We start from the raw sequence: 14994 nt of genomic DNA on the forward strand, positions 1-14994 counted from the left end.
ACTGGGCTATCTTGATTATCACTTCAAAAGTTTTTTTCTCTTACTTAATTGGCCTCTCAGAGTTGGTAAGACAACTCCCACCTGTTCATGCTCTCTGTATGTGTGTATATATATCTCCTCAATATATGTTTCACTCTATATGCATCCGAAGAAGTGGGCTGTAGTCCACGAAAGCTTATGCTCTAATAAATTTGTTAGTCTCTAAGATGCCACAAGTACTCCTGTTCTTTATACTAAAATGGGACTACTTTGATTTGAATTTCTTTCATTTTAAAATAATCTAGTCTTCTTGGTTTCAGTAAAGTGACCAGGGATATCTTTTCTGTGCATTATTGCAGTGATATTCTGTACATTATTGTACTCATATCTAGTCAGAAAGATACAAAAGCTTTACTATCAATACAGCATTTGGCTGGATTACATTCTAGCATTTTACTGAAACAGCCTTTTCCTGATGTTTAGATAATACTGGCATCTAGTGGCTTTTAGTTATAATAGCCAAGTTAGAAAATTTCAGTTTAAAAGGATATGGTTTTTGAAGAAAAACACTAGGTTACAACTGTAGGATTGCAGCAAGAATAGTTTAATGTTTATCTCATTTGCATCATCATAACCATTGCTACATTGTCTCCCAATCAGTTTTCATTTCTAGCATGGGTTTAAACTCTGCCATTTTCTGCCCTTGTCACAACAAGACTATAATTGACCAGAGGCTGGGCTGGCATAAATAGGACTAGTTCCATTAAAGTTAATGGAGTTATGCTGATTTATACCAGCTAAACACATTGTATAATGGTTTTAAATCCCGGTGAAAGGCTCTATATTTTTAACAGACTATATGGCCAAGCTTTTCAAAGCTGGGGACTTAATGTTAAGCATCTAAGTCTATATATGTCATGTAAATAATCAAGCTTGAAAACTTTGACTATGATGTGCTGCTAATATTAAACTGGGTTGTCTTCATTCAGGAAAAAATGCTATTAAGTCAGTGTGAATTTCTCCTGGTTAAGGACTGCAGAATTGGGCTGACAGGGATCAATTGTAAAGCATGTGTCTAAATACATATTCAGAGGTTTTACTTTAGGCCCAGCTTTATGATTTGTGGGACCCCAGGTTAGCAGCGGGGGGGGGGGGGGGGGAAAGGGAGGGAGTAGATAGCCTCTAAGGGTATGATTACACGATGTTTCAAAACCTGTAGCCAGGTGTCTCTGAGAACAGGTCTACAGATATGGGCTTGTGTTGTGGTGCTAAAAAGAACTGTGTAGAGATTGTGGCTAAGGCCACAGGTGCTGAAGCCCATCTCCCCTCCCTGAGCTTGAGAGCCTGAGCTGCAGTCCAAAATGTCTACACAGATATTCTAGCACCGTAGTGCAAGCCCGAGGCAGTAGAACAAGGGTCTGAGACTCACTGCCATGGGTTTTAACACACAGTCTAGTCATACCTTAAGTTGCCTTCCCCTCCAGTGCCACATCAACAACCCCATATTCCAGGTTGAATGAAACATTTCGCTGAAATCCAAATTAAACATTTAGTTTTGATTTTGAGCTTTTTTTAATGTTTCAAATTTTTTAAAATATATTTGAAGGAAATTTCAAAATAAAAATAGTTTTGAACCAAAAAATCCAATCACTTTGTTTTGTAAAATGTCTACGTGAATGCCTTGACTTCAGTGAGTTAGCAACACCAACATGAATTGGAAAAAGTTTGTGTTGCTGAATGTGCATTTTTCACTGGGAAAAAAAAAAGTTTTGGACAAAATTTTTTACTTAGCACTAGGCAGGAATAATGTTGGGACCCAAAGAAGTTACTTGTGTTGCAGATAGCCCTGTCTGACTGGATGTCTGCTTCATCATCTCTCCCTGGCATAGTGAGTCTGTAATATGGACTGCCCAGAAACATAAACTGTACTGAATTGAAAGAGTCAAAATAATACATTTTATAATACTAATAAATACACTAGTGATGAGTGCACTATTTCAGACAAAATACAAATGGCCCAAATGGTGACATCTTCCACTATCTAGTCATGGCAATACTGCATTTGCAAGACTGCCTGCCAAATGAATGTAAACGGGATTTATATAGGTCAAAGTATGTCTGTTGATGCCAACTGACTCAAATTTTAGGATCCCCTCCTCCCCCCTGTAAATATAATTTTGGACAAGAAAGAAACAAGTGCACTGAAGTGTGGAAGCTCTTAAGCATCATTAGTTGTTCCCTGTCCTCATTCCTCTTCATCTAGCTGCTTACCTACCCAAAGTGCTCTCAGACATTTCATTTCATTTCATTCAACTCCAGAACGGGCATAGGAAAGATTTGCTTTACAACCTATAGCTGTATGTAAATGAGATTGCTTGCAAACCTCAACCATGCAGATAATTAGTGCAGGTTTTTCTATACACCTCAAATCCTGGCATCCAGTTGGCGTATTGGGCATCTGTCAGAAAATGTGATGCTTGAATATCCTGGAGCCAGGGCCGGCTCCAGGCACCAGCTTAACAAGCAGGTGCTTGGGGTGGCCAAGGGAGAGGGGCGGCACGTGCAGCAATTCGGGGGCGGCAGGTCCCTCACTCCCTCTAGGAGCCAAGGACCTGCCGCCTATGGAGGCTTTTTGTTTTTTGTTTTTTTTCCCAAATGCCGCCGCCAGTTGCGATTGCGATCGTGGCTTTTTTTGTTTGTTTTTGTTTGGGGCGGCAGAAATGCTGGAGCCGGCCCTGCCCGGAGCTGCCTATCTCCCAGTCTAGATGTCTATAAACTTTTCAAGTTTTATAAGGTCTGGAATGTAGTTCCTTGGTATTGTTTTTGTGGATGCTTCTCACATCACAAAAGAAGCGATATAGTGCCCTACTCCTGACAGTTAACTGTAGTATGTTAACATATTCTAGCTGGCAAAAAAAAAATCACATCTGTGCTGCCACCTGGTGTCTGATCTATGTAACTAAACCCTATTATGCACCTAAAGTTCTTAGTACTAGTAAAATAGTAACTTTGATGTTCAAGAAATCTCTGTTTCTAATGTAATGATTAAAATGCTTTAAAATTAATGAAAGACATTAATAGACACAAAAAATTAGGTTCTACTAAAAAGCAAGGTTCTATGAAAGTTCTGCTAAAAACCTATAGAGTTGAATATGTAATGAGCTCCTTTCTATAGTTTTTTTAAACCTATTGAAAATTCTTATCTGTACTATAGACTTCTATTAAATTTAATTAGACAGTTATAAAAAAATTGCCATAAAGAAAGGCAATCGTTTTGTTACATTTCATAGGATTTTCCCCATAAGGGAATGACAGTTCTGCCAGCACCAATGTGGCTATTTTTTTCAACCATGTAGCTGCAGAGCTATTATGGGAGCATTTTGTAATGATGTCCTGTCAGTCTCACAACAGAGGAGTTTGGCTCCCTGGGCAGGCCCTGTCTTTCTTCTCTTTGTTTCGGCTATTAGCTACTGTATACAGACTCCTAGTAAAACATTATCAGTGTATGCAGAGCTGTGTATAGCAATGCCACTTTGTAACTACTAAAATGAAATAACACATAATGACAAAGCACATTATTTAGCCTCATAGAGGAACCAGGAACTGGTTTATTTAGTGTGAACAGGAAAGCACATCAACCCCTCTGATTTGAAAGTAAAGGTATTTTGAAATATTACTGCTTCCCTTACCCCATATGGAAGTGAAGGGATACTGAGAAATAATACTCTAATGTAAATTGTGTAAATAAAATGCAATGGAGATTTTTTCCTCCCCAAATAGAAGGTTGTCTACAATTCTAAAGTTGCAAAACATGCCATAGATTGAAAGTGGCTTAATGAATTATCCTGATAAGAATGACATAGGTGGGGAAATGACTGTATGTATTCATCTCATTCTCACAAGAAGAAAAAGAAGAGCTCACAAAAAGTGCTGGACAGGCAGCCTCATGACCTCCAATATTTATGCACAGAACAAGTACAGCATGACACAGGTGGTATGAGCTTTCCCCAAGCTGCCACATCCATATTTCACAATTCTGTCATGGAGGGATGTGGGGATGTGATCGTTGGCCAAGGTTTGAATGAACATAAAATGTGATCTGTTGAGACTGCCAACAAGGAAGTCAGTGAGCGCTCATTGGGATGATAGGAGTACTTGTGGCACCTTAGAGACTAACAAATTTATTAGAGCATAAGCTTTCGTGGGCTACTGCCCACTTCTTCAGATGCATCCGAAGAATATGCATCCGAAGAAGTGGGCAGTAGCCCACGAAAGCTTATGCTCTAATAAATTTGTTAGTCTCTAAGGTGCCACAAGTACTCCTGTTCTTTTTGCGGATACAGACTAACACGGCTGCTACTCTGAAACCTGTCATTGGGATGATGTGTTTTTGTAATGTTTCAACACCTGATCCACAGAAATGGGTGGAGATCACCAACTTTAACACAAACTTCCGAAATAACTGACGGATGGTAACTGTTTTTTTCCCCCAGTAACTACTGACCTGCGCTGGATTTGAAATAGTAAAACTAAAGATAAAAGTGACAGGACATGCTGGTCTGTTAAGGAAGGCTCCAGCTCCAACAGTGTCCTATGTTCCTGATGTGTGCTGAACAAGCAGTATGCTAGGAGCTCTGGTCCAAGGGACAGCTAGGAAATGTTAGCAGTTACTTCCAGAATTCATGAGAAGGAACAAGATGTACATATGAGCTCCATTCCTTCACAACGGGGAGAGAAGAAGCAGCAGGAGGAGTTCTTGGTCTTCAGTGGCAGCCTGAGAAGGATCTGAAGCCACATGGCCAGGGTAAAGCAGCCTGGAGATGGCAATGCTTTCAGTGACCCACAGGAAGCCATGAAAAAGAAGGGGTTGGGGGTTATTGTTTACATTGCACCTTTGTGTTTTTGATCTTTTTGTTAAGACCCCAGAAAATGTCAAGGACTTTAGACAGAGGTGAAGGAAGTGACCTTGAAGAAACAGTTTGATTTCTGGACTAGGTGTCAGCTTCCTTTTAGGGGCTTCCAGCTGGAATGGGACAGAAGCTCTGCCTCACTCAGTTCACCAAGGTGGACATAGATGCTCAGGAGAAAGCCTGTGGCCCAGGCAAAGAATGGGGAAAGGGGGGTTGATTTTGTACTTTGGTATATTTGGACTATCATTATTTCAGAAAGATGTGGCCTACTTAAAATGGAGATCTAATCCAACTTCCCAGTGAGAGCAAGTGAGGAAATGGCTGAGTTCCCATGACTATAAGGTCAGATCTCGTGACAGTGTGGCAATGTTTGTTTTTGCATGCAGTGTGCTAAGAATGGAGTTAATCAGCCTTGTAATAATGAATTATGAGCAAAATGTATACAGACAGTACACAATAACAGCTAGAATGTTTAAAGTGAACTGGTGGTGATAGATGTCTAAGCAAAGGATAAATTTCCCAATCATCTATAGGGAGCTCCAAAAACTTTACTAGCCTATACAAACTCCTGCAGTAAATGTTTCAATTCTTGAACTGCTACCAAAAAAAAAAAAAAAAAAAACACCTCAACCAACCAAACAAAAAAACCCGGCAACACTGGCTGATCTGGTCTTCAGGGACTCAAGAGCTCCACTTCCTGTTTTTGATCACTTAATTAGCTTTGTACTTTTTTAATGACCACCGTCATCTTTCTGATAGCATTCTTTGTTTTATTGTGGGTATCTACCTATGCCAAAGGCTTGGTGTGTCTACTCCTCCTTGTTAAAATGTGACGTCTCTCCATACTTCACACACATGGAGTATCCTCTCTTACAATTGACCATCTGAGCTATGCTGGGTATCAGTGTCTGCAAAAACCCTTGACATTCCCTTGGGTCACCTTAGTTTATAGGTTTTAGTGCTCTTGTAATATATCCTGGGGCAAGTATAAGTGTCCTGTCAGTAACAGGCAGCACAGTTTATTGGCTAATGAAACTTTTGCTTTTTTGTTACTGTGAGAATTCTTTCTGTTACTGAACTTGTTTGTTTCTGCTGTAGTTTGTGAAGTCCTTTGGGATGAAATAAGCTATATAAATCTAAGAAAAAGGTATATGTAGTGGTGTTGTATCTGTGTTGGTCCCAAGATATTAGAGAGGACAAGGTGGGTGAGATAATATTGTTTTATTGGGCCAACTTCTGTTGATGAGAGAGGCAAGCTTGGGAGCTTACATAGAGCTCTTTTTCATCTCTGGGAAATGTACTCAGAGTGTCACAGCTAAATACAAGGTAGAACAGATTGTTTAGCAGAAGTAGTTAGCACATATTTCAAGAGCCGATTGTAGGTGAAGTGGTCCATTAGCATCCCTCCAGTCATAGGAGGAAAGGAAGTGGGGGAGCAGCTGGGGCGGTGGAGGCGGGAGGGAGTTGTTAGAAGCAAGTTCCCTAAAGACAAGGACACACTCACTCAAATCAACACTAGACCCTGTTAGAACAACAGATGCAAAACCTGTAGACATATCTCCACTGCTATGATGATCAGCACTCCCACAACACACCTTTCAAGAAGCATGGGTCCTACACATGCCTATTACATGTGATGTACCCATTCCAATGCACTAAATGCCCCAATAACAACTATGTTGGTGAAACCAGACAGTCACTACCCTCTTGAAAGAACTCAGACAGAAAAATGGTAGGAGACAAAAACATCCTCTCACCAGTGGACAAATGCTTTTCACAAAACCATCACTTATATCTGATCTCTCAATCCACATCCTGCACAACATCTTCAAAAGACGAGCCTGAGAGCTTAAATTCATAACTGCTAGACACTAAATATCATGGACTCAATAGAGACACTGGTTTGATGCTGATTACAACAATCGATACGCCACCAACAACCCCCCCACACCCCAACTGTTTTTTTCCCTCCTCTCTTCCTTTCCTCCCATGACTGCAGGTGTGTTTTATGGACCACTTCACCTTGAATCTGTCCTCTGGTGTCCATGCCTTGCTGTGGCGGGACACCTTGCATTCTCTAATGATCCCCAGAGTCTGTGTCGGCGAGGATTTTTGCTTCTGGTAGGTTCGACCATGCTGGATTGGTCTGTGGGGGAAGGGCCAGACAAAAAAGACACTTTTTGGTCCTCCAAGTTGCGGGTTAGACACAGGGCTAACAACCCTGTCCCATAAAAAACAAAATATGTTACAGGAACAGCGATGGAGAAATCGACCATTACTGTGTGTGATGGCTTTCAGGAGTCAATGACCCGTATGATTGCTAGTGGTGAAAGCCGAAAGGAAGCCACTGGCATGAAGACTGAAGTGCTCAACACCAAGACAAAAACCAAACTTGTTTTTTGTAATGTATGGACAATGTAAGAAATAGGGAAGCTAGCTCAGGTCACAGCAGAGATGAGACACTACAGCTTACACATACTGGGTGTCAGCGAGAGCAGATGGACAGTATCAGGAAGATTAACAACAGCCTTGGGAGAAACTTTGCTGTATTCTGGACGGGATGATGAACAACACCATGAGGATGTTGCCAATCTTTTGAATAAGGAAGTGAAGCATTCCAACTTGAATGAAAGTTCATCAGCAAAAGACTTATGAGATCCAGACTGAAAGGGAAACATAATAATATCACACTGATTCAATGCTATGCTCCGACAAATGACAGTGATGGAGAAATAAATGACAAATTCTACCTTACATTACAGGCGGAGTTAGAGACACTACCATGCCACGACCTAACTATCGTCATGGGAGACCTGAATGCCAAGGTCGGTAAGGACAACACAAACAAAGACAGAGCAATGGGAAGACATGGATGTGGCTCATGAATGAAAACAGAGATAGGCTTGTTGATTTCTGTAATATGAATGACCTAGTCATCGGCAGAACCCTATTTCAATATCGTGAAATTCACAAGCTGACATGGTGTTCTCCAAATGGCAGAGATAAGAACCAGATTGACCATATCATGGTCAATGGCAAATGGCAACACTCACTGACAGATGTGAGAAGGGGAGCAGATGTTGTCAGTGACTACCACTGGTGACAGCCTCCATCAACCTAAAACTCAGAAGTGTGGTCCACCAAACAAGGGGCATAGACGTTATGACATTGACAAGCTAAAGTCCCCTGAAATACAAAAAGACTTTTTTCTGCAGTTAAAGAACAGGTTTCAAGCACTTGCAGACCTTGATGAAGAGGAGGGGAATGAAGATGAGGGAGGAACAAGAAGTGGGACAAAGTAATAACTTATACACAATGCAGTGAAGCCTGTCTAGGCTACACACAGATGAGAAGGAAGAATGGATTACACCCAGCATATGGTATACCATAAAAACCAGACGAACCATGAAGAAAGTGTTTTAGACACAGAATCCCAGAAGCTAAAGGACAAATACTGTGAGCAGTATTGCAAGGCGCACTGGGAGATCAAATGCCTTGTGAGAACAGACAAACATATTGATAAGCTAGCAACACAAGCAGAGGATGCAGCTGCTCATGGTGAACAAGAAACCATCTATAAAATGACATGGCTTATCAGTGATAAACAGCAGACACCAAGACACACTCTCATCAGGGACAAACAGGGCCACCTACGAACAACAGAAAAAGAACAAGAAATGTGCTGGACAGAAGCATTTCAAAGAATTGCTGAACAGGGAGCCACCTAAAGAGGAAACAAACATCCAGGAGGCAGAAGATGATCTTAATATCAAAACAGACACCCCAACTAAGGAAGAGATCATTCAAGCCATCAAATCCTTACAAAATGGGAAAGCTCCTGGCAAGGATAACTTGAATGGAGAATTGTTCAAGGTAAATCCTGAGTTAGCAGCATCTATCCTGGCCCCTCTATTTACATCAGTCTGGGAAAGGGAAAAAGTGCCGGATGAGTGGACCAATGGGGTTATAGTGAAGATACCAAAGAAAGGAAATCTCAGTGATAACTGGCATGGTATCACACTTTTATCTGTGCCAAGCAAAGTATTGTGTAAGATCATAGAAGGCTTTTGATAGCATTCACAGGACCAGCTTTTATTTCAACTTTACATGCAATTTTGATCACAGTGAGCTCAGTTTTGAAGTGAAAACAGGAGTACGTCAGGGTTGTGTCATGTCTGTAATTCTCTTCAACATTGCCATCAACTGGGTAATGCAGTGTACAACAGAAGACATGTCAAAAGGCATTAAATGGACATCCTTCTCATCCCTTGAAGACCTGGACTTCGCAGATGATGTTGTTCTCCTATCACATACCCAACACCATATATAAGAAAAAACAACTCAACTCAATGCATTCAGCCAGCAAATTGGACTGAAAATCAACCGCAATAAGTCAGATATCATGACTTTTAATATTGCCTCACAATCACCAGTACGGATAGAGGATTATGTTCTCACCAATGTAGAAGCATTCATAAACCCAGGCAGCACCATCAGTTAGGATGGTGGAACAAGCCAGGACATCCGGAACACAATCAATAAAGCCAGGAACACCCTTCAGGAGCTTAAATACAGTCTGGAAATCATGAACATAAAAAACCAAAAACAAACTCAAGCTTCCTGGTAAGGACGCACACTGCCAAGACAAGGAGCATAGTGTGGACGTGTAAAACCGTTTCAGTCACTGTGGGGGCTGTACAATGATGTAACTTAGGTCGACTTAATTTTGTAGTGTATACTTGCCCTCAGTACATTTCCCAGACCTGAAGAAGAGCCCTATGTAAGTTTGAAAGCTTGTCTCTCTCACCAACAGCAGTTGGTCCAATAAAACATATTAACTCACCCACCTTATTTCTCTATAAAATGATAGTCACTATCTATGAAACAAAGATACATTTATGTGCATAGAAATGAATAAGATGTCTAACTACTAATATTTATGAATCGTTAAAAAAGCAGATTGATTAGGATGTTGTTTTTAAGCTATAAGGAATCCCTCCCCCCCACACACTTTTTAGCTTCATTGCTTTCATTTTCCTTGGAGCTATTCCTATACCAACCACACAGTGGTGCTAAATGCCAGTAGGAGCCTCTGACTTGTAGAATGTAACATAATCTGTTTCTTGTTTATAGAATGATTATTGTAATAACTAAGCTTATACACCGGATCATATCTTGAAGCTAAATGGTCAGCAACTCCATTCTGAAATTTAAGATGTGCACTTATTCCATATGAAAAGCATTGGCTTACAAAATACATCTAGTGCCAGAGAAGCACGAAACTCCCTCTCCTTGTCAATTCACTTGGAATACTGAAGAGAAAAACCTGGCATGTGTCATTTCTGCCAGCAAATACAGCTTTTTACCCAAACAAATTTACAAAAACATGTTCAGCAAGACATGTTTCATTTTCATATAGAAATTGAAAGGAAAAGCTTTATGTGGTGAATAAGAGGTTCTACCATTGGGAACTTTTCATGACAAATAAAAACAAGCTTTACAAATAGCTTGACTGTGTTTTGATACAGCTCAGTGCTGAGCTACAGCAGTGGTCCAGAGATGCTAATAGGCTGTGATACAGGAAGCAGAGAGGGGAAAGCAAACTGGCTTTCCAAGCAGACAAAAATTGTTTTGGTTAAGTGGTGGTACTGAGCAAACTGTGATTTTTAGTCAAATAGTTACTGGAGTCTTAGACGAACCTGCACATTAATAGGTCCAAATTTAGCAAAGTACTTAAGCATATACCTAACTTTAAGCATTTTAAGTAGTCCTGTTGAGTCTAAGAATGTACTTTGAACAGTTTTAATGTTGAACTTCACAACAACTAGGCCCATGTGAGTAGTCCCATTGACTATATGCGTAGTGAGCATAACACACATTATAGCAGATATCTAAGGGAGTTGTGAATGCTCAGCATCTCTGAAAATCAGGACCTAGATCAGAATCCAGCAAAACTGTTGAAATTGTGCTTAATTTTAATCATGCAGGTATTCCAAGGAAGTCCACAAAATAAGTGTCTTGATTTAAAATACATAAATAATGTTGCTGATAAAATTCATGAATAATTTTAGAGGTATGTGATGGTCCTTTTAAAAATATGTTCCTTAGTCTAAAGACTAACAAGTATGAAAGGCTAGTGTGTTTGCAAGGGATTTCATTGTGCATATAACAATACAGTAACTACTAGTATCCCAGACAGAGGTAATGCAGATTTGTTGTTTGGCTTGTACTGAGCATGCTCAGTAACACCTGCTGCAGCTGCTGCCCTCTTTCTCTCCCCCCACCCACTATCAGCAGGTAGAAGTCTGCATAAAAAATGCAGATGAAGAGCCTAACTGCTGTATTTTATAGGAACAATGCTAAGCCAAACTTCAACATGGAATATATTAGCACCCTTTTACTGGGACAATATTCCAGTTAAAATACTCATTCCTGACCCTAAATAGAGGGTGTATCTCACTGCCTGGTCACACCATATGTGTGTACTTATTATAACAGACAACTATGGGAGCAGGAGGTTTTCCGCACCTCTGAAAATCATGTTGCTCTTATTTATGACTCCCTCCAGTAAAGCACCTAAATCGGAGCACAACTTTAAGCTTGTGAATCTTTAAGCACCCGAGCCACTGAAGTCTGAAGGGATGAATCAATCAGAATTTTACTTGAGTAAAATCATTCAAAGGGCAAAATGCAGGATCAGGGCCTATGTAAAGGCATCCTTCAGTGAAGAGCCCTGCACACTGGAATTACTTCTTTTGCATTACTTCATACTACAGAGCAAGAATTCTTGACCTTCAAAGCCTATCTCTAGCTGCAGGCTTTTTCTGGCAAAGATTGAGAGGGGGTTTTGGGTGGGTTTTTTTAGTTTGTTTATTTTTTTCCTATTCAGTGCCAGAGTTCTGTTGCTTGCATTAAGTAATGTTGATTGGCCAATATATTACAGTGGGGATGTGTAGCAGAGTGACTACCCTGCTCCTGCCTGAGGGGTTTAAAACAGCCCTGGCAGAGGGCTGGGGCAAAGGGAAAAGCTACTGGGCTGATTGGGGAAGTAGCCACAGCTGGGCCATGCCCCAATCAGACACCAGCTGGCCTGTATAAGAAGTCTGGGAGCCAGGCACTCAAGAGTCTCTCTCTGAGTATATATAGAGAGAAGGGGCTGGCTGCAGGGAACTAGACAAGGTACCTGGGTGGAGCAGGGCTGGGGAAAGGCTGAGGAGCTGGGGAGTTCCAGCCTGGATAGCCCCAGGCTGCGGCCTGGTAATAGGCCAAGGGGTACTTGGGGTAGCAGAGGGCAACCCAGGGCTAGGCCAAGGCAGCAGGTCCAAACCCTCCTTGTTGATGATGAGTGGCCTATACTGCAGTCTGACCCAGAGAGTGGGGGCTAGATGGTGACTGGCAGTGGCCTTATCCTGAGGTGAGGTGGGGTTAGTGGGTGGGGGTTCCCCTGGGAGGGAAGACCTAGTGTGTATGGGTATTGCCAGGGGGCAGCACTCAGAGCAAGGGGCACTGGGGTCCTGGGAGGGACACGGGCCAGTGCAGAGGACAAGGCGGATCACTGGCCTGCAGAGGGCGCTCCAAAGGCTAGTGAGCTAATTTCCTGGATGACCAGCAGGAGGCACCGCAGGGGTGAGTCCAGACCCTTTACAGGATGTTTTTATTGTTGTAAATGCATTCAGAAGATAATAGGTAAAGGCTGACAATGCAAAAGCTAAAATAAGTAAATACAGCAAAAACAGTGTGGAAACCAAAAACAAACAGACTGAGGATTTATCTGTGTCATGATTTTTTGAGTGGCTCAATGAGCCATTAACCTCTTCCTCATAAGCCAGCATCGAAGTAAATTTGGCCAAAAAGTGGTGTTTGTGGAAAATGTTTTGTTTTTGAAATTTGTCTGTTTTGTATTAGAATTAATCTGTGGTGTTGTTGTTGTTGTTTTTAATTCCCATGAGACAGAAATCTCCCCTCCCCACCCCCCCACCCCCACATTTCTGTTTTGGAAACACCAACAGATGGTGTTTCCGAAATGAAATCTGCTCTCTGGGAACCTGAGAGCAGCTGAATGAAATTGACATTCTTGTTAATTTCCCTGCTACCCCAGAACCCTAGCCTCTAGGTTCTAACAACCCTGAGACCTCTGGCTAGAGCTAGGGTTCTCAGGGCTTTTAGGCTCCCTGCTGTGAAATTGGGAGCGAACCCCTAGTAAGAGCTTGGGCTCCTATGACTTTCAGAAGTGATGGTAGAGACATGGCAGGCTTCTCTGTGCCAGGACGGGGGCGGTGTGTGTGTGTTTGTGAGGAGGCTGAGTGGCCTGGCTCTTTGCCTTTGCAGTCTTCCAGGAAAGCTTTTGTCAATTTCACAGCAAAAGTGAAATTCCCAAGAGCCATACAGAAGGGCAGTCAGGGAGCTATTCTTCTTGACATTCTTCCGCCCCTTTTCCCCCCCCCCCCCGGGAAAAAACCAAACTGAAAATTGAATGTTTTGGGTCAAATGGAAATTCTTTCTCAGAAAAATTTAGTTTTGTGAAAAGGGGACACTTTTCATCAGAAAATCATTGCAACAGAAAAAATGTTGACCACCTCTACATGGAAGCAACTTAAGATGTTATCTACACTGGCTTTTTTTTTCCCCCACTAGTGCAGTTGCATCAGTGCAAACCTTTGTACGCATGTGTTGCTCCAGTGCAGGAAAAATTTTCAAATAGTGCAGCCTATCCCTGCTTCAAATTTTTTTGCACAAGTGCAGTATGTATACACTGTGGTGCAGTTGCATTGCTGAAGCTACACCATTGTGCAAACCTCTCTCCCTCCCCTCAGACAAAGCATAGTAGAGACTTAAGAGAGAACCCAGGGCCAGGGAGAATTTAATCTTATCTAAAGCCTACTATGCCTGCTCAAATTTGTTTTTTTCCAATCAATCATTTATACTCTATTGGTTCAGACTTGGCATCTGGTGTCCCTCACTGTGTTTTTACGTGTGATAGTTCAAAATGTAGCTGTTTTTGAGGTATCTGCTCAGGCAAATGGGTAATCAGAATTTTCCTAAAGTGAGAGATGTAATTTTTCCAATAATTCATCAGTTAAAAATGACAAAAGAGATTATATCCAAACTTTTGCAAATGAAGAAGGAAAAAAAGCTGTCCTGGAAATGATTAGGTATGGAAATGAAAGCTTGAAATTAAAGTCAGGTATTGGGTGATAAACTGCAGGTGACCTTGTCCTTTGATTAAAGGTCAACAAAAGATTATAATGGAAGAGAGACCAGTAGGGAGCAAACCACCATGGTTGAAGTACCTGGAAGGAAGCTCTCTGCACCAACTAGGTGGAAGACCTGCTTGGAGAAACATGTGGCATAGGCAGGAGTAGAAACCTTACTGGGAAGAGGCTATAAAACTCATCTTGAATCAATTAATAAAGTAAAGCAATGTCAAAATCATAGCAAAATGTTTTGATTAACCTGGAATTACACATTTTCCAAATTTTCATATGTTCTGAATTGGAACATTTTTTTAAATGTCAAAATATCCTGAAGTATGGAAATGTTGGCTCCTGACCAGCTCTAATTAGTACATAAATAAAACTCCTGTGCCATACGTCATTGTTGGTTGGCTGTGACACAAGAGAAGTTCTGGCTCCACTGATGTCCCTGCGATCTTTGCCATGGATTTCAATGGTACTAAGATTTCACCCTATATGTCACATATGTTTAGTTGTATGCTCCTTTTCAAATTTCAGCCACTAGATTTGTAGTAGATGAATACCTTTTTCAGTTTGATGACCCCTTCCTGGGTGTTCTCATCTGTAGTGATGTCAAACAAATTTCCTCCATCTCCTGGGACAATGTTGTATTCAATTTCTGCATTTTTCCCAAAGTCAGGATCCACAGCTCTGATTCTTCCAATGGCTGAACCAACAAGGGAGGACTCGGGTACTTTCAAATGGAAGATACCTGAGAGAAAGCGTTAACACAATACACCTGATCAGGAAAAAGCATCCTGTATCAAACTAAACCAGCCTTTGTAAAGATGATGTGCTCACAACAAAATCAGGTTAGAAAAAGACATGTAGTGTGACAAGTTAAACATGGTACAGTTAAATTCCCAGAGCCC

General features: G+C 41.3%; 1 protein-coding gene across 1 annotated transcript in view; it reads right to left on the reverse strand.

Moving 5' to 3' along the window:
• Positions 1-14994, reverse strand: part of CDH12 (cadherin 12) — a gene marked incomplete in the record, with an annotated part of 562961 nt that overhangs the window by 35821 nt on the left and 512146 nt on the right. The window contains 1 exon segment of the mRNA XM_034761583.1: positions 14647-14834. Within this exon segment, the coding sequence (XP_034617474.1) occupies positions 14647-14834 (188 nt within the window).

The sequence above is a fragment of the Trachemys scripta genome, chromosome 2 (assembly GCF_013100865.1).
Source record: "Trachemys scripta elegans isolate TJP31775 chromosome 2, CAS_Tse_1.0, whole genome shotgun sequence".
NCBI classification, from domain to species: Eukaryota; Metazoa; Chordata; order Testudines; family Emydidae; genus Trachemys; species Trachemys scripta.